At 47.5% G+C, this 19,755-nt stretch overlaps 1 protein-coding gene across 2 annotated transcripts in view; it reads right to left on the bottom strand.

The window, feature by feature from the left end:
* Positions 1-5,426: 5,426 nt before the first annotated feature.
* GALNT18 (polypeptide N-acetylgalactosaminyltransferase 18) overlaps positions 5,427-19,755 on the bottom strand; it is a 350,531-nt gene continuing 336,202 nt past the window's right edge. For both annotated transcript variants that reach the window (XM_016920376.3, XM_016920377.3), the window contains one exon: positions 5,427-5,840. In XM_016920376.3, coding sequence (XP_016775865.1) covers positions 5,694-5,840 — 147 coding nt within the window. In that variant the 3' untranslated portion in view covers positions 5,427-5,693. The remainder of the gene's footprint in view (positions 5,841-19,755) is intronic.

A 19,755-nucleotide genomic window follows, 5' to 3' on the forward strand; every position in this document is an offset into this window, starting at 1 on the left:
TCTTTAAAAGAGATGTGGACATGGAGGACAATGATGAATGCCTCAGATACTTATGCAAAAATTCCCTGTCACCTGTGAAGTGCCCACCCTTATCTCTGTGGAGGTCAGGACCATGGGGATGTCCCCCAACAAGGAAGGACTTGCCTGAGCAAGGCGGGATGAGCGTAGGCAGCCTCCTGGGGCCTGGCCTGGCCCTCACCACCCCTCCTCTATGTCCCTGTTCCTTGAAGGAGGGAGCTTCGAGGCTGAATTGTGTCACCTGACCCCAAACTTGTCCTAACCCCCAGTACCTCAGAATGTGATCTTATTTGGAGATAGGGTCTTTACAGAGGGAATGAAGTTAGTATGAGATCATTTGGGTAAGTCTTGATCCAATATGACTGGCATCCTTAGAAGAAGAAGAGATTTGGAAATAGAGACATGCATAGAAAGAAGATGATGTGAAGAAACACAGGGAGAAGAGGCCATGCACAAGCCAAGGAGAAGACCCAGAACTGATCCATGCCATCCTTCCCTCACAGCCCTCAGAAGGAGCTACCCCTGCCAACATCTTGATCTTGGCCTCCCAGCCTCCAGAGCAGTGAGCCAATACCTTTCTGTTGTTGAAGCTCCCTAGTTTGTGACACTTTGTAACAGCAGCCCTAGCAAACTAATATACCTCCCCCAAAACTTCCTCAAAATAGGGGAGAGGATATGGGGCACTAACACCATGCCACCAGGTGTGTGTGGCAGCCAGGACACTGGGCTTCTGACACTCAGCCTCTGGATTCACCAAAGGAGGAAGCTTCAAGGCTGGTGCCTGAGCTAGTCATTTAAAATTTTTGATGAGACCCACTGAAGATTTCAGGCAGGAAGGGATCTGATCATATTTGTATTTCAGAAAGACCCTTGTAACTATCACAGTGTGGAGGACAGATGAGTTGGGGAGGCTGGCTGTGTGAGTGTTGAAGAGGCCTGGGGAAGATTTCAGAGCTGTTTCAGAGGCATCACTGCCAAAATGTACTGAGGGCAAGAAGGGGTGGTGGAGGGTGAGGACAGGAAAAGCTCAGTCGCAAGGAGTGTCTGGTTCGAGCACCTGGTGGAGGTGGTGCTGGTCCTGGTCCCTGAGCCGGGCCTTATGGGGGCCCTCAGATCAGCATTGTCTGCATTATGGCCACACGCCTGCCCAGGACCCATCAGCAGTGAGAGATCAAGCCTGGAACTTAGAGGAGAGCTCTGGGGTGCACACGTGGATCTGGGTATCACTGGTGTCCAGGTGCAGATGGGCCATGGGTGGGGACAATCCGAAGGAGTGGGTGTAAGCTGCTTCTCCCAGAAGCATACTCAGGGACAAGCATTTGGGAGGTGATTGGGGCAAGTGCAGAGGAGTGAGGGATATGAGACAGGAAAGGGAAGAAAGGCCAGGGGCATTCAGGAGCAACTGGGGCTCAGTCCCTCCAGGGCCTGTGAGAGACTACAGGATCAGGCCTCCAATTTGCACCCCTGAAGGGTGAGGAAGCCTATCCCTTATTGGCTGGGGGTTGTTCCTATGAACCAAGCTCTCTAATACTTCCTGTCTGCCCTGCACGGGCTAAGCAGGTGCCTATGGCCAGAGAAAGGCCTCAGGCAGAGATGCAGGCTGCTGGAGCTATATGGCTGTTGGCAGTGACTTTTTTTTTTTTTTTTTTTTGAGACAGAGTCTCACTCTGTTGCCCAGGCTGGAGTGTAGTGGCATGACCTTGGCTCACTGCAGCCTCAACCTCCTCAACTCCTGGGTTCAAGTGATTGTTGTGCCTCACCCTCCCAAGTAGCTCGGATTACAGGTGCCTGCCACCACAACCAGCTAATTTTTATATTTTTAGTAGAGACTGGGTTTCACCATGTTGGCCAGGCTGGTCTCAAACCCCTGACCTCAGGTTATCCACCCACCTCAGCCTCCCAAAGTGCTGGGATTACAGGCGTGAGCCACCGTGCTTGGCCAGCAGTGACTTGGAGTCTGGCCAGGATACAGTCAGTGTACTCTGGCTTCTGCCATTGTTGCTGCTAACAATTGTGTCCATCTTCTGGGGGGTGTGAGGAGCCCATTATCTTCTTTCATTACTCATAACAGAGGGGACCGTGGGCAGGAACTAGGCGAGGGCTGGGGGCTGAGTTAGGGAACTGGGTGGTGGGCCAGGCAGCAGGGCTGGCTGAATAGGAGGTCTTACAGCACAGGCTAAAAGAGTCCTTTCCAGTATCAGGGAAGGCAGTGGAAGCAGGAAACACAGGTGTTTAATGTGCAAATCATTAATAAAAAACCAATTTCACTCCAGCATGTTCAGAGAGCCCCTAAACAGCCACTACTAGCTTGTAGCAGCAGCTGGCCAAGGCTGGGACAGGGTCAGGCTGGATGTGGGCTGGGGCCTCCTCACCCTCTTTGCTCCTTTGCACTCTGACCTCCTGCCTCTGCCTCAGCCCTACCAGAACCTCTGCTTCTTATCTTATACCTCTGAGATGTAGAGATCCTGGACTGGCGATATGGTTCCCACTCCCAGGAGGTCAGGGCCCTCAGGGGCCATGTTGGGACCTCTTCTTCCCCCGGGCATCCAGTCCCAGGCAAATGGTGAGCTGCTGTTTCAGGAGGGAGCTGCTCCCCTGCCCTGTTTTAACTGCCCCCAGGTTGGCTTATAGGGGAGGCTGCTGTTCTCAGGCTGGCCCCTCAGGGTGTAGATATCATTGGGAGTGGGCTGATGTTGGGCGCATTTTACAGGAGGACAGGGATGTGTGAAACTTGTAGGTATGTGACTACAGGCAGCAGTTGAGAGGACAGGGATGTGTGAAACTTGCAGGCATGTGACTACAGGCAGCAGTGAGAACAGGTGCCTCCAGGCAGGTGGTAGTGACACAAGTGGGTGTTAGCACAGGTGAGGTGGGATACGGACATTGACAGGCATGGCCAAGTGTGGGTGTAGACGGTAGCAAGGTGTGGATCTCAGTGACAGCAACTGGGTGTCAGGATGCCAATGGATGAAGTAATAATAGCTAAGACTTTATACCCATTACTAAGACAATGTACCCATTACTATTCTGTTTCATATAAATTTATTCATAATTTTCACAACCCCATAAAAGATACCCTATTAGTATCCCCACTTTTTAAGGAGAGGGAGCAGAAGCACAAAGAGGTCAAGCAGCTGCCCAAGATCACCTAGCTAGTAAGTGGCAGGGCCGGGACTTGAACCCAGGCTGTCTGGCTCCAGTGTTCACTCTCAGTCCTCTGCACCAGGGACGCGGGTAGGGAGTGAAGGTGTGATGCAGGTGGGTGCAGGCACGAGGAGGTAGAGTAGCATGAATGGATGTTGTTGAAGACAGAGGCCTAGGCACACACAGGAGGAAGGGTGGTGTGGCCTGAGCCAGGGTGGTGCAGGGCAGTGGTTCTCAGCCTTCAACAGGTAATCAGAATCACCTGGAGGGCTTGTTATACCACAGATCTTTTCTGCTTCCAGAGGTCTGGGATGGGTCCCCAGACATGCTTTTCTAGGAAGTTTCCGGATGATGCTGATGCTGCTAGTTTAGGGACTTTGGGAACACTGGGGCAGGGCATGATGCAAGGGAGATTATGGAAGTGGTGGCTTCGAGGTGAAGAAAGCTGGGTAGAGTGAGACTGTAACAGAGTGAATGTAGGAGCATGGGACAGCTACAGCCAGAGGGAGATGCCCCTTGGAATAAGCACAGGGATGAGTGCAGTCGAGTTCCGTATGGAAGGAAGTATGGGGGAAGAGGATGTTGGAGCCCTGGCTTTGAGGGCATGGCAAAGGCAGTGCCTGCAACCCCAGGGTAGCCTCTTTCCTCTTGAGGCTCCTGCTCCCTGTGTTGACCCCTGGGTGGTAGGTGGTGGCCATTAGGTGTGGCCAGCCTGGAGAATGTCTGGCTGTCCTTTCATTGGTCTGCAGTGGAGCCCAAGGGGCTGTTTAGTGAGTTAAATGTGAACTTGAAGGGGAGTCTATGATATGGCCTGGGGAGCCCTGGGGGCCCCTCCAGGTGAGCCCTGGGCTGGATAGATTTCTGGGTGTGTTAGAGTGCCTGAGACAACAGGCCTCTCTTCCCTTGGGGGTCCCATAGGTACAGGGGGTTCCACCATGCTCATCAATTTTCAACTATAAATTACTGATTCAGAGTAGGAGAATCCCTGAGGAAAGGGGACCCAGGGAACTCGAGGATGGGGGAGGGGCTGAAACCTGAGTAGAAAGGGCTTCCTGTCCTTCCTGTCTTAGCACCTGTTATTGGTCATTGCTCTGCTGTGAGCTAAGGAGCTGGAGGGGGTGCTGGGCAGGGGGTTGGGGGGAGTCCTTCAAACCAGAAAAAGAGGATTCCCCCAACCAGAAGAAGGGCTGCTGGACTGCAGCAAGGAACATCCTGCTGAAGGTGTTGGAGGAACTGCGAGTTGGGCAGCAGGCTCTGAGAAAGATGATTCCACTCTGGGGGCCGCTGCTGTCCTGAGGCTGTCCCAGAGGGGCTGACCTGGAGCCCTGCGTGAGTGAGCCAGGTGCTAAGGGCTGAATTGAGTCCCCCAGAAGGATATGGTAAGGTCCTCACCCCCAGTACCTCAGAATGTGACCTTATTTGGAGATAATCTTTACAGAGGTAAGCAAGTTAAATGAGGTTGTTAGGGTGGTCCATCATTCAACATGACTAGGGTCCTCCTAAAGACAGGAAATTTGGGCCCCAGAGACAGACACATACAGAGGGAAGACAATGTAAAGACACAGGGGAGAAGATGGCCATCGTCCTGCCAGGGAAGGCCTGAGACTACCAGGAGCCAGAAGAGAGGCCTGGAGCAGATTCCCCTCCCAGCCCACAGAAGGAACCAGCCCTGCCAACACCTTGATTTTGGACTCCTAGCCTCCCAGACTGTGAGACGATCATTTTCTGTTATGTGAGCCACGCAGTGTGTGGAGATCTGTTATGGCAGCTGAAGGAAACTGACAACCCCCTGATTCATGGGAGGAGCCTGAGTGGTCTTGGCAAATGGACACAGGCAGTGTCCTGGCGAGGGGCTGGGCCGGGGGCAGCTCTAGGGGGTGAAGGAGGAGGTGAGTTGGCAACTTCAGGAGAGGGCAGGGTGGCCTGAAGCCCAGCAGATGACACTCCAGTGAGCAACTGTGGTCCCTCAGGAATGATGGGCTGCAGGTATCTTCCAGAGGGGAACCTGCCATGTGAGAGGCAGAGGGGACCGTCCTCTGGGTTGGAACCTGAGGTCACAGTGCCCTTCTTGCTGCCTTGGGTCTAATGAAGAGAGCTGGCAGCTTGTACAACAAGCTCCCACTGAGTGCTAGTCATTAAAGCCCCCTTTCTGAGGACGAGAAGCCAGAAAGGAGCACATAGGGACGCATCTTTGGCTACAGGAGCTCCAAGTTCAAAGGAACCAGGCATGAATCTCCACAGAGCACCAAATGACTGCAAACCCCTTTTCTTAATAATATTTTATTGTCAGTTATAAATATTTTCCATCTGTCCCCTATTTACAACTGCAAAATAGTTTGATATCATACCATCACCTACCAATCAGCATCTTTCTATAAACTCCATGAAAATTGAATAGGAAATAAAAAGCTCTTCTTGGGGGCCCACTAACCTGGTTCCCCAGACTCCAAACAACCCCACGTGGACAGCAGGCAACGTTGCAGCAGGTGCTACACAGTAGCAAAGAGGCAGCCGGGAGTGGCCCCGGTGGGTCAGGACGCCAGGCTCCTCAGGACGTTGGTGATGCTCCAGTGCTGGCCCGAGCACTTCTGCAACACCAGCTGGAAGCCGAACTCCAGGTCGCTATTCTCCTGCAGCTCCAGACAGCGCTTAGACTTGCGGTTCTGGATGGGTCCTCCCTAGGGGCCAGGGCAGACAGTGGGGTCAGAGGGCATAGAGGCAACATGCAGAAATTCGGGAGCCTCAGGCCAAGTGGCTGGTGAGGGCTGACATCATCTGTGTGGCCAGATCCCAGGAGGTCAGCATTCCCATGAAACTGCAGTCTCCCCTATCACTCATATATTGGTCTCCTCTGGAAGACTGAATATGTGCCACAGCTCTCTTCACAGAGCCCTAGTTCTTCACTAGGAGAGAGGCCTCCCCACCCCTAGGTAGTTCTGTCTACCTAGCTGGGCTGTGGTACACCTGTTTGCACCTACAGCTCCTACCCCAGGGGCTGGGTCTTGCTCCCCATAGCCATCGGCTGGGTCCTTTCTCTGAAAAGCCTAGTTTCTTGGGACAACCCATCATTGGCCTGCATTTGAGCATCACCAGAGGCCTGGGGCTTCCTGCTCCTAGGGTCCATGCCCCCAATTGGACCTCTGGAGTCATCAATACTGGTTTCAACCAAAGTCAGCCTCCTGGTTACTGTCTCTTAGGCCACTGGGCCCCCTAAGTCCTGACATGCATGATTTTCCCCCATGCTACTGAGGTTCCAGAATGTTTGTAGCCATTCATACTCAGTTTATGACCCAAAGCCCCTTGATGTTCTGTTCCTCATATCAGCCCTATAGCAGCAAATAGGAAACCCCCAATTTTTGTAGTGAAATCTTTTCAGGGCTTGGACCCTTTGGGTTGCTGGCTGCGAGTCTGAGGTGGCAGCCTGGACTGTCTGAGCATCTCTGAGTTACCACCAAACTTGTGCTCAACTAGACTTTGGCCTCCCAAGCAGGCAGAATTGCTTTGGTGGGTGGAGGTTCTTATAATTGGACCCCTTGTAGCTTAATGGCACTTGAGTATATGGTCAAACTCACTTTTTCCCCCAGAACCTACTCCTGTATTTCTGTCTCAGGTATTTGTGTGAGAAACATGGACATTTTCATTTATTTATCCTTTCAGCATCCAAGTAAGCCTCAAGTCCTGTCAATTCTACCTCTCTTGTGTCATGTGACTGTCCCCTTATCCCTTTCCCATCACACTTGCCCTGGTTCAGGCCACCAACTTCTTTCTCTCACTGGGACAACTGTGTCAGCTCCCTAATGGATCTCCCTTCCAACCTCCAGAGGCAGGTGTAGTGATCTTTCTAAAATGCATGTTTGGCCTAAAGGAAAAAGTCCAAGCTCCTCAGTGCAGCACTGAAGGCCTCCATGGCTCAGTGCTGCCTTTCTCTCTAGCCTCATCTCTGATCCTTCCCCAGCTCCATGACTTTTGCTGCAGCCACACCAAATCCCTTGTACTTTTCTGAACCCATTTACATTAACTCAGGGTTCCTGTACTTTAAGCAAGCTGTGCTCTCCGCTTGGGATTCTTCCCCATGCTCCCATGACAGGCTAAGCTGCAACCATGTATCAAAGCTCAACTCCTCCATTTCCTCCAGGAAGTCTCTACTGCCCACCCATGCCCCACCTCCACTTCCACCTCCTCAGTCTACAAGCTGGGCTGGTGCTCTTCATTTTGTGCCTTTTCCAGCTCACAGTGGGAAGTGCATTGAGAGAGGGAGAGGTGGCAAACTTCTTGAAGGATGTCATCCAAGTCTGCCATGACCATTCCCATAGCAACAACTGACATCTCAAGAGAGTGTTAAGACTTGGTTCTCTACACAATGGGGAAAGGACAGTCTTTTCAATAAATTGCCTGAGAAAATGCAAAAGAATGAAACTAGAGCCCTATCTCTCGCTATATATGAAAATCAAATCAAAATAGATTAAAGACTTAAATCTAAGATTAGACTATAAAATTCCTAGAAGAAAACATTGGAGAAACACTCCAGAATGTGGGAAACACTCCAGGACACTGATCTGGGCAACAATTTGAGACAGATCTCAAAAGCACAGGCAACCAAAGCAAAAATGGACAAATAGGATCACATCAAGTTAGAAAGCTTCTGCACACCAAAGGAAACAATCAAAGTAAAGAGACAGCCCACAGAACTGGAGAAAATATTTGCAAACTACCCCTCTGACAAGGGATTAATAACCAAGATACATAAAAAGTTCAAATAAGTCAATAGCAAGAAGGCAAAAAATCCAATTAAAAAATGGGCAAAAGATCTGAACAGACATTCCACAAAAGACTTATAAATGGCAAACAGGTTATGGAAAAATGCTCAACATCAGTAATTACCAGAGAAAAGTAAGCAAAAACTATAACGAATCATCTCACCACAGTTAAAATGGCTTTAACCGAAAGACAGGCAATAATAAATGCTGGTGAGGATGTAGAGAAAAGGAAACCCTTGTACACTGTTGGTGGGAATGAAAATTAGTACAGCTACTATGGAGAACAGTATGGAGGTTCCTCAAAAAACTGAAAATAAAACTACTGTATAATCCAGCAATCCCATTGTTGGGTATATACCCAAAAGAAAGGAAACCAGCATATTGAAGTGATATCTGCACTCCCATGTTTATTGCAGCACTATTCACAATAGACAACATATGGAATCAATCTAAGTATCCATCAATAGGTTAATGAATAAGGAATATGTGGTATATACACAGGATGGAATAATATTTAACCATTAAAATAATGAGATTCTGGTTTCACTGTCAAGATGGCTGAATAGGAATAGCTCCGGTCTGCAGCTCTAAGAGAGATCCATGCAGAAGGCGGGTGATTTCTGCGTTTCCAACTGAGGGACCTGGTTCATCTCATTCGGACTGGTTAGATAGTGGGTGTAGCCCACGGAGGACAAGCTGAAGCAGGGTGGGTTATCGCCTCACCTGGGAAGTGCAAGGGGTCGGGGGATCTCCCTTCCCCAGCCAAGGAAAGCTGTGAGAGACTGTACCGGGAGGAACAGTGCACTCCGGCTCAGATACTGTGCTTTTCCCATGGTCTTTGCAACTGGCAGACCAGGGCCAGGTGTCTATACCACCATGGTGCTGGGTTTCAAGCACAAAACAGGGCGGCTGTTTGGGCAGACACTGAGCTAGCTGCAGGAGTTTTTTTGTTTTTGTTTTTTTTCTCAATACCCCAGCGGCACCAGGAATGCCAGTGTGACAGAACTGTTCACTCTCCTGGAAAGGGGGCTGAAACCAGGGAGCCAAGTGGTCTGGATCAGTGGGTCCCACTCCCACAGAGCCCAGCAAGCTAAAATCCACTGGCTTGAAATTCTTGCTGCTAGGACAGCAGTCTGAGGTCGACCTGGGATGCTCAAGCTTGGTTGGGGGAGGGACATCCGCCATTGCTGAGGCCTGAGTAGGTGGGTTTTTAAAATTTTTTATTATTGTACTTTAAGTTCAGAGATACATGTGCAGAATGTGCAGTTTTATTACATAGGTATATGCATGCCATGGTGGTTTGCTGCACCCATCAACCTGTCACCTACATTAGGTATTTCTTCTAATGTTATTCCTCCCCTAGCCCTCCACTCCCTGACAAGCCCCAGTGTGTGATGTTCCCCTCCCTGTGTCCATGTGTTCTCATTGTCCAACTCCCACTTATGAGTGAGAACATGTGGTGTTTGGTTTTCTGTTCTTTGCTGTTCTTATGATAGTTTGCTGAGGATGATGGTTTCCAGCTTCATCCATGTCCCTACAAAGGACATGAACTCATTTTTTATGGCTGCATAGTGTTCCATGGTGTATATGTGACACATTTTGTTTATCCAGTCTAGTGTTGATGGATATTTGGGTTGGTTCCAAGTCTTTGCTATTGTGAATACTGCCACAATAAACATACATGTGCATGGGTCTTTATAGAATGATTTATGATCCTTTGGGTACATACCCAGTGATGGGACTGCTGGGTCAAATAGTATTTCTAGTTCTAGATCCTTGAGGAATGGCCACACTGTCTTCCACAATGGTTGAACTAATTTACACTCCCACCAACAGTGTAAAAGTATTCCTATTTCTCCACATCCTCTCTAGCATCTGTTGTTTCCTGACTTTTTAATGATCGCCATTCTAACTGGTGTGAGATGGTATCTCATTGCGGTTTTGATTTGCATTTCTCTAATGACAAGAGATAATGAGCATTTTTTCATGTGTCTGTTGGCTGCACAAATGTCTTCTTTTGAGAAGTGTCTGTTCATATCCTTTACCCACTTTTAGATGGGGTTGTTTGTTTCTTGTAAATTTGTTTGTTCTTTGTAGATTCTGGATATTAGCCCTTTGTCAGATGGATAGATTGCCAAAGTTTTCTCTCATTCTGTAGTTGCCTGTTCACTCTGATGATTTCTTTTGCTGTGCAGAAGCTCTTTAGTTTAATTAGATCCCATTTGTCAATTTTGGCTTTTGCTGCCATTGCTTTGTGTGTTTTAGTCATGAACTCTTTGCCCATGCCGATGTCCCAAATGGTACCGCCCAGGTTTTCTTCTAGGATTTTTATGGTCCTAGGTCTTACATTTAAGTCTTTTGTCCATCTTGAGTTGATTTTTGTAGAAGATGTAAGGAAGGGGTCCAGCTTCAGTTTTCTGCATATGGCTAGCCAGTTTCCCCAACACCATTTATTAAATAGGGCATCCTTTCCCCATTGCTTGTTTCAGTCAGGTTTGTCAAAGATCAGATTGTTGTAGATGTGTGGTGTTATTTCTGAGGGCTCTGTTCTGTTCCATTGGTCTATCTCTCTGTTTTGGTACCAGTACCATGATGTTTTGGTTACTGTAGCCTTGTAGTATAGTTTGAAGTTAGGTAGCCTGATGCATCCAGCTTTGTTATTTTTCTTAAGATTGTCTTGGCTATGCAGGCTCTTTTTTGGTTCCATATGAACTTTAAAGTAGTTTTCTCTAATTCTGTGAAGAAAGTCAGTGGTAGCTTGATGGGGATAGCACTGAATCTATAAATTGCTTTGGGCAGTATGCCATTTTCATGATATTGATTCTTCCCACCCATGAGCGTGGAATGTTTTTCCATTTGCTTGTGTCCTCTCTCATGTCCTTGAGCAGTGCTTTGTAGTTCTCCTTGAAGAGGTCCTTCACATCCCTTGTAAGTTGGATTCCTAGGTATTTTATTCTCTTTGTAGCAATTGTGAATGGGTGTTCACTCATGATTTGGCTGTTTGTCTTTTATTGGTGTATAGGAATGCTTGTGATTTTTGCACATTGATTTTGTATCCTGAGACTTTGCTGAAGTTGCTTATCAGCTTAAGGAGATTTGGGGCTGAGACAATGGGGTTTTCTAAATATACAATCATGTCATCTGCAAACAGAGGCAATTTGACTTCCTCTCTTCCTATTTGAATATCCTGTATTTCTTTCTCTTGCCTGACTTCCCTGGCCAGAACTTCCAACACTATGTTGAATAGGAGTGGTGAAAGACGGCATCCCTGTCTTGTGCCAGTTTTCACCCATTCAGTATGATATTGGCTGTGGGTTTGTCATAAATAGCTCTTATTATTTTGAGATATGTTCCATTGATACCTAGTTTATTGAGAGTGTTTGGCATGAAGGGGTATTGAATTTTATGGAAGGCCTTTTCTGCATCTATTGAAATAATCATGTGGTTTTTGTCACTGGTTCTGTTTATGTGATGGATTATGTTGCTTGATTTGTGTATGTTGAACCAGCCTTGCATCCCAGGGATGAAGCTGACTTGATCATGGTGGATAAGCTTTTTGATGTGCTGCTGGATTCAGTTTGCCAGTATTTCACTGATGATTTTCACATTGATGTTCATCAGGGATATTGGCCTGAAATTTTCTTTTTTTGTTGTGTCTCTGCCAGGTTTTGGTATCAGGATGATGCCGGCCTCATAAAATGAGTTAGGGAGGATTCCCTCTTTTTCTATTGATTGGAATAGTTTCAGAAGGAATGGTACCAGCAACTCTTTGTGCCTCTGGTAGAATTTGGCTGTGAATCCGTCTGGTCCTGGACTTTTTTTGGTGGGTAGGCTAGTAATTATTGCCTCAATTTCAGAGCCTGTTATTGGTCTATTCAGAGATTCAACTTCTTCCTGGCTTAGTCTTGGGAGGGTGTATGTGTCCAGGAATTTATCCATTTCTTCTAGATTTTCTAGTTTTTTTGTGTAGAGGTGTTTATAGTATTCTGATGGTAGTTTGTATTTCTATGGGATCAGTGGTAATATCCCCTTTATCATTTTTTATTGCATCTATTTGATTCTTCTCTTTTTTTTGTTAGTCTGGCTAGTGGTCTATTTTGTTGATCTTTTCAAAAAACCAGCCCCTGGATTCATTGATTGTTTGAAGGGTTTTTCATGTCTCTATCTCCTTCAGTTCTGCTCTGATCTTAGTTATTTCTTGCCTTCTGCCAGCTTTTGAATGTGTTTGCTGCTGCTCCTCTAGTTATTTTAATTTGATGTTAGGGTGTCAATTTTAGATCTTTCCTGCTTTCTCTTGTGGGCATTTAGTGCTATAAATTTCCCTCTACAACACTGCTTTAAATGTGTCCCAGAGATTCTGGTATGTTGTGTCTTTGTTCTCATTGGTTTCAAAGAACATCTTTTATTCTGCCTTCATTTTGTTATTTACCCAGTAGTAACTTAGGAGCAAGTTGTCCAGTTTCCATGTAATTGTGCAGTTTTGAGGGAGTTTCTTAATCCTGAGTTCTAATTTGTTTGCACTGTGGTCTGAGAGACTGTTTGCTATGATTTCTGTTCTTTTGCAATTGCTGAGGAGTGTTTTACTTCCAATTATGTGGTCAATTTTGGAATAAGTCCGATGAGGTGCTGAGAAGAAAGTATATTCTGTTGATTTGGGTTGGAGAGTTCTGTAGATGTCTATTAAGTCCGCTTGGTCCAGAGCTGAGTTCAAGTCCTGGATATCCCTGTTAACCTTTTGCCTCGTTGATCTGTCTAGTATTGACAGTAGGGTGTTAAAGTCTCCCACTATTATTGTGTGGGGGTCTAAGTCTCATTTTAGGTCTCTAAGAACTTGCTTTAATAATCTGGGTGCAGGACTTAAAGTTTCCCACCATTATGGTGTTGGAGTCTAACACCCCACCTTTAATGTTTGTTAGACAGATCAATGAGACAGAAAATTAACAAGGATATCCAGGACTTGAACTCAGCTCTGGACCAAGTTGAACACATGGACACGGCAGGGAAGGCATCACATAGTGGGGCCTGTTGGTGGGTGGGGTGCTGGGGGAGGGATAGCGTTAGGAGAAATACCTAATGTAGATGATGAGTTGATGGGTGCAGCAAACCACCATGGCACGTGTATACCTATGTAAAAAACCTGCACATTCTGCACATGTACCCCAGAACTTATAGTATAAAAAAAAAAAGGGAGATTGTTATTTGCAACAAAAGGGAGATTGTTATTTGCAACAACATGGATAGAACTGGAGGTCATTATGTTAAGTGAAATAAACCAGGCACAGAAAGACAAATTTTGCATGTTCTTTCTTACTCACATATGGGAGTTAAAATTAAAAAAAAAATTGAATTCCTGGAGAGAGAATGATGGTTACCAGAGGCTAAGAAAAAGGTAGTAGGGAGGAGAGGAAAAAGCAGGGATGGTTAATAGGTACAAAAATACAGTTCGATAGAAGGAATAAGCTCTAATAGTAATGCAACAGGGTAACTATAATTAATAATAATTTATTGATACTTTAAAATAACTAAGAGAGTAGAATTGGAATGTTTCTAACACAGAAATGATAAATGCTTGAGGTAAAAGATAACCCAATTATTCTGATTTGATCATTACACATTATATGCCTGTATGACAGCATTACATGTACCCCATAAATATATTCAACTATTATGTACCCATTGATGTAGTCTGGATATTTGTTGAATGTGATCCCCAGTGTTGCAGGTGGGGCTGGTGGGAGGTATTTGGATCATGGGGCTGGATCCCTCATGACGGGCTTGGGCCGTCCACTTGGTGAGAAGTGGGCTCTCTCTGCTCTGAGTCTACACGAGAGCTGGTCATTTAAAAGTGTGTGGCACCTCCTCTCACCACTCTCTCTCCTCCCTTCATCTTGTGACCTGCAAGCTCCCAATTCATCTTCTGCCATAAGCAAAAGCTTCCTGAGGCCCTACCAGAAGCCATGCTTCCTGTACAGCCTGAAGAATCATGAGCCAATTATATCTCTTTTCTTTAATTTCTTTGTAGCAATGCAAGATATCTCTTTTCTTTAATTTCTTTGTAGCAATGCAAGAATGGCCTAACACATCCATAATAATTAAAAATTTCTTAAAAAAATTTAAGACTAAAAAAAAACTTCAGTTCTTACAACTGTTGAAATGGGCAGTACCTACTATAGTTAACATATACAACCCTATGACCCAACACTTCTATCAGAAATGTTTATACCAAAAACATGCACATGAATGCTTTCTAGAACACGATTTATAAAACTAACCTGGAGATAACTCAAACGTCCATCGATAGTACAGCAGACATATAACTCACGGTATATTCATACAATGGAATCCTATATAGCAACAAAAACTATAGCTATACTCGATAAGGATAAATCTCACCAATACAATGTCAAGCAGAAGCAGCCAGACAAAATACAAACATTATTCTATTTATATAAACTTCCCAAACAGGTAAAATAAAGCCATGATGTGAAAGTCAGGATGGTGGTCAGCTCTGGGAAGAAGGGAGTGGGAAGGTGATGGGCAGGGAATCACAAGGGTGTTGCTAGCAGTCCTATTTCCTGAGCTGGGTGATGGAAACCTAGGGATTTGCTTTGTTTTAAACCATGGAGTTGAAAGTGTGTATTTTATACATGTTTCTGTATGTATCCATGTTCTTCAATTAAAAAATTGAAATAAAAAATCCAGCTCCCTGAGAAGGGACTTTGAGTCACAGATGAAGGAGGCGGGGACTGTGTGTGTGTGTGTTGGGAGGGGACATGGGATTACCGACTTCCTTTGTTGGGGAGATGGCCCAGCAGATCACACAAACCTATTCAGAAGCATTCACACAAATAAAGCAAGATTCCTCCTGCTGTGCCCCCACACCCCAGGGCCCTCCCGGCCCGGGGAGTGCAGTGATTCAGTGTACTCAACAGCACAGAGACCAAAGAATAAACAGGAAACTGAAACAGCAGCTGCTGGGGCCCACCGGTTGCCAGGGAGAAACCTGCAGGCTCGGCCTCTGAAAGGGGCCCTTGGACAAGCCTAGGAAGGGCCCTGGAATCCCCACACTGAAAGAGACGTTGAAGGCCAGCCTCTCGCATGCCTAATGGCCTCTGTGGCCATGGGACCCTTCAGCTCTGCTTGGCACCTCCAGGGAGAAGGATCTCACCCCCTCCCAAATATGCAGTCTTACCCCAGCTGCTCACCCTTGGAGCATGCTCCTTCCACTGCGCTAAAATCCTTGTCTTGAGCTCCCCTGAGGCTTCCCCAGCGGCCTGCTGTTCCTCCACACCTTCCCTTCCGGCAGGGGAGGTGAGGCCTGCGTCTCCCAGTTTTTCCCAGCATTTCCAGGTTTAACTTTCCCAGTTCCTGGCGGGACAATTTTGTATAATTTTCCAAACTGGTTGCCCTCCTTTGAACAAGCTCTGGCTAATTTCTGCCCCTCAGGACTGACCACAGTGCCCAGGGTCACTGCCTCATTTATACTGGACAAGAGGCCCCTTCAATATAGCCAAGGAATTGGCACTTTGGGGCCACATGGTGCTCCTGATGGGTGTGAAGCACAGCCTCGAGTTGGCCTCTCAAACTGTGGTCCACCTTGGGTGCCCATCCTGTCCCTTAGAGGCTAGCTAGACTTTTAGGCCCAGAGGCATCCCCTGTGCCAGCTGCTCCAAGCAAGGCCAGACCATTGCTCCATGGCCCACATTTCCTTAGCTTCTGTGTAAAACCCTGTGGCCTGGGCATATCTGCTGCCCACACCCAGGCTGGGCTGTGTTGCTGATGCTTCTTGAACAGATCTGTGGCCAGTTCCCCGGCCCCACCACAGTCCTGCCAGCCCAGTGGTTTGTCTTCCCCACCATGCTGGGAGCAGCACGCAGGCAGGGAACCAAAACCAGCCCCGCTCTCTAATTTGTAAGATCTGTTGGCGTTTCCGGAGCCAGGTAGAAAGGGAAGAGTGCTGAGCTAGGATGCTGAGGACACAGGTGCTTTCCTGGCGGTTAGCTGTGTGGCCTCGGCAAGCCGCTCCCCCCTTCTGGTTTCATTGTCTGCAGGCCCAAATGGTCATTTCTGTCCTGATTCCTGGAAGGATGAGCCAGAGGACTGATAGTAATCCCTTTATCAGCTATAAAACATACGGATCAGAGGATCAGGTTGGGGGCTGTGACCAAAGCGCACAACAAACGGGCCCGGACCAAGTGCCACTGCCCACTCAGCTGAAGATTCTGGCTGCTCAGCTCATCCTTGGGGCCGGCCCGGGCCTTGCCAACAGCGAGGTGCTGTGCAGACCCCAGACAACCAACTCTTGGAGAAACACGTCCCGCACAGAAGACACCACAGCCCTTTCTTTGCTTGCCTTTCAAGGGACACCTTGCCAAGGTCTAGAGAGGAGGGCAGGAGCGGAGGTTTCTGAGACATAAAGCATCCTTCAGAGACTCCCATCTGATGTTTCCCAGGCCCAGCCCAGCCACAGCCTCAGCACCCTAGAGACTAGAAGTGCGGTGACCCTGGGCATTGGCTGCCTGAAGGGATGTGGGAGGGATGGATCACGGCCAAGAGTGGGGTTGGGGGAGGCGGGTGGATGGGACACAACCTCCGTGAGAATATCTGAGCCTGTCAGGGAGGGTGGAGTATGAGGCCAGGAGAGCTCCCTCCCTGGAGGCTGGGAGGGGAGGCTCCTCTAGAACTGGTAGTAAGGCCATGGTGGGGCATCGCTGAGCAGAGCCCTGACCTGCTCCCTGGGAACACATCTGGGATATGGACAGAGGGGCCAGGCCACCCTTTGATGCTGGAGCTCTTCAACAAAAATTATAAAAGGTTAAAAAAGTTTAAAACTTGCTTAAACTTTTAAAACAAAAGTTTAAAACTTGCTTAAACTTTTAAAACAGAGATAGCACTGGCCACCAGCACTGTCTTCCTCCTGTCCCCCTTCTTGACCTCAGCCTCTTTCACTGAACAGACTCTTTCTTCTTCTTCTCGGAAAATTTCATTCACAAACATTGCAAAGAAGCCTTCCTTTCCCACACTCAGTGCCTTCCTGGGAAGTTCAGCACCGTGGGAGCAGCCTCGTGTTTTACCAACTGTACTTCTGCCTGCAGGTTCTGCAGCTGAGATGAGAGGAGTAACAACTGTCACTTATTTACCATTTGCCTAGTACTATGCCAAATACTTTACATGCCCAATTCTAGGTCTTCCTGACAAAAGCCCTTAGAGGTAGAGAGAATAATTATCCCCATTTTACAGGCTTGGAGACTGAGGCTCAGAGAGGCTGGGAGACTTGTCCAGGGTCACATGGTCAGTAAATGAGCAGTAAGTAGTGGCAGCCTGGGAACCCAGGGGGGTCTGCCCCCTTTACTTTCCTCGCTAGGATGGTGGCCAGCCCCAGCCCTTGCCTATCACAGTGGTGGTGAACTAGACTGAGGGAGCTGGTGGTGCCCCAATGCCTAGGGTGGAGAAGGGTCCCCTCAGCGAGCTTCAAAATTAGGTCTGTTTCCTCTGAGGGCCCTCTGCAGAGACACTATTCATTAATCCTTCCATCCATTCAACAAATATTTAATGAGTACCTACCATTCTAGGCCACTGAGATATATCAGTGACTAAACAGAAAAGGATCTTTGCTTTTGTAGAGACCATATTCTAGTAGGGAAAGCAGAAAAATAAATTCCAAAGCATGCGAGAAGGTGATAAGGTTGTATACAAAAATGTAGACAAGGAAAGAGGCTCAGGGGTGGTGGTGAGCTGGAGGCAGACGGCAATTGTAAGAGGTGGCCAGGGAAATCCTCCATGAAAATTGAGATCTCAGCAAGGACAAGGAGGGGAGGAGGTGGCCCAGGGCAGAGGTGGCGGAGTCGTGGGCCCTGAGCTTGGGGTTAGTGGGAGGAGATGAGGTCCAAGAGGTGCGGGTAAGTGGATAGGGCCTTGTGGCCACTGAACAGACTTTGGCTTTTTATTTTTTTCTTGAGATGGAGTCTCACTGTCACACAGGCTGGAGTGCAGTAGCAGGATCTCGGCTCAATGCAATCCCAGGTTCAAGTGATTCTCCCGCCTCAGCTTCCCAAGTAGCTGGGATTACAGACATGCACCATCATGCCTAGCTAATATTTGTATTTTTAGGAGAGACGGGGTTTTGCCATGTTGGCCAGGCTGGTCTCGAACTCCTGACCTCAGGTGATCTGCCTGCCTCAGGCTCCCAAAGTGCTGGAATTACAAGCAAGACTTTGACTTTTAATCTGAATGACAGGGCCAGCCATTGCAGAATCTGACTGATAGGTCAACCAAGTCACTCTGGGTGGTGCTGTGTTGGGCACAGAGCATTGGAGGGAGGAAGGAAGAAGGGACACATGTTAGCCGACTTCTGTCCTCACTCCCAGGGTCCAACCTGCAGCCTCCGGCCCAGTCTCATGGCTCTAGGCTGGGGCTTCATGCAGAGACCTGGGCTGGCCCCTCCCTCTGTGTAGGGCACAGTCACTTGGTTCACCAGCCCTGTCATCTACATTATTTGTGTAATACTACAACTACATAATCTGGAAACACACAATACTTTTAATTAAAGAATTTAAATAAGGGCAATTAAACCTGGCAGGAGAGAAGCCGTAGCACACAGAGAACTTAATTGGAATGAAAACCAAATTAAATATGGAAACATCAGCTAAAAGAAAAAAATCAAATTTGAATGTATAGAATTTTGAAGGCTAAAAATAATTCCTAGAGCCAGGTTCCCTCCTCCCAGCCTAATGCCTCCTCCTTCTGGGCCTTTCAGGAATAGGAACTGGAAAGGCATGAGCAGAAGCAAAGAACGTAGGACTCTGTGCCCCGCCTTGGCCACGTCACCTCAGGAAAATGGCTGAGCCACTCTGGGCTTCAGTCTTGTCACTTGCAAAAGGAGACAGAGCATGCTGGGGCACTCAATTTGTGTCTCAACGTAGGGAACTGTGTGTAGACTGGGGCGTGTGGAAGCCACAGTCCATGAGTCTCTTGGGCACCGAGGAGCAGATCGCAGGTTATTACACAGCCAAGCACCTTTCTGCCTCAGTTTCCCAAGTGTGTCTGTGGTGCCTACATGTGGTACAGACTGACTGGTCTGTTCCCCCTGGAATGTAAGAGTTAGAGTCACCTGGGGGCTTGTTAAACTATAGATCACTGCCCCTCTCACTTCTGATTCACTAGGTCTGAGATAAGGCCTGAAAAAAAATTATGCATTTTCCAAGTGGGGAACGTTGCGGATAGCCACAGAGATGTCTGTTAATGCCAGGAAAGGAGAAATTTTCAAGACTAGATGAGACTGCCTGGAAGAGACTGAGCCCCTAGCCAAAGTTGCCTGTCAAGGGACAATTGGCTCTGATTTGTGAGGTCTAATTTGATAATTTGATGCAAGATGAGTAACGCACGCAAAGACGAATCTATTTGCAGAGCACATTTCCCAGGGAACACCACTAATTCTGCCAAAGAATTTCCCCATGCTAGAGGAGGAGGAGGAGTCGTTGACTTTCTCCTGCTCCAATCCCCAAGTGCTGTCAGCAAGTCCAACTTTGAGAACCTTTTGTGTTGAAAAGACAATAATTTAAAAAAGTTCCCAGGTGCTGTTGCATTGGTGGTGGTGGTCTGGGACCACACTTTGAGACCACAAGCTATGACCCCCTTTCAGGAAAGAGTTGGGCCCAGCTGGTCGCTTGCATCCTGAGGTGGAACGTCTGGAGTATTTGTGTTAAGCTCAGGCTGGTCTTACTTTTGCAATCAAGGAGTTCACAAGGACGCTGTGTGTGTACTAGCTCGTGTATTCCAAATGCTTCGCTGCTTATTTCAGAATTCCCATTCCACTTTCCTTTTTAATTAATTTTCC

Source organism: Pan troglodytes, chromosome 9 (assembly GCF_028858775.2).
Source record: "Pan troglodytes isolate AG18354 chromosome 9, NHGRI_mPanTro3-v2.0_pri, whole genome shotgun sequence".
Taxonomy (NCBI): Eukaryota; Metazoa; Chordata; class Mammalia; order Primates; family Hominidae; genus Pan; species Pan troglodytes.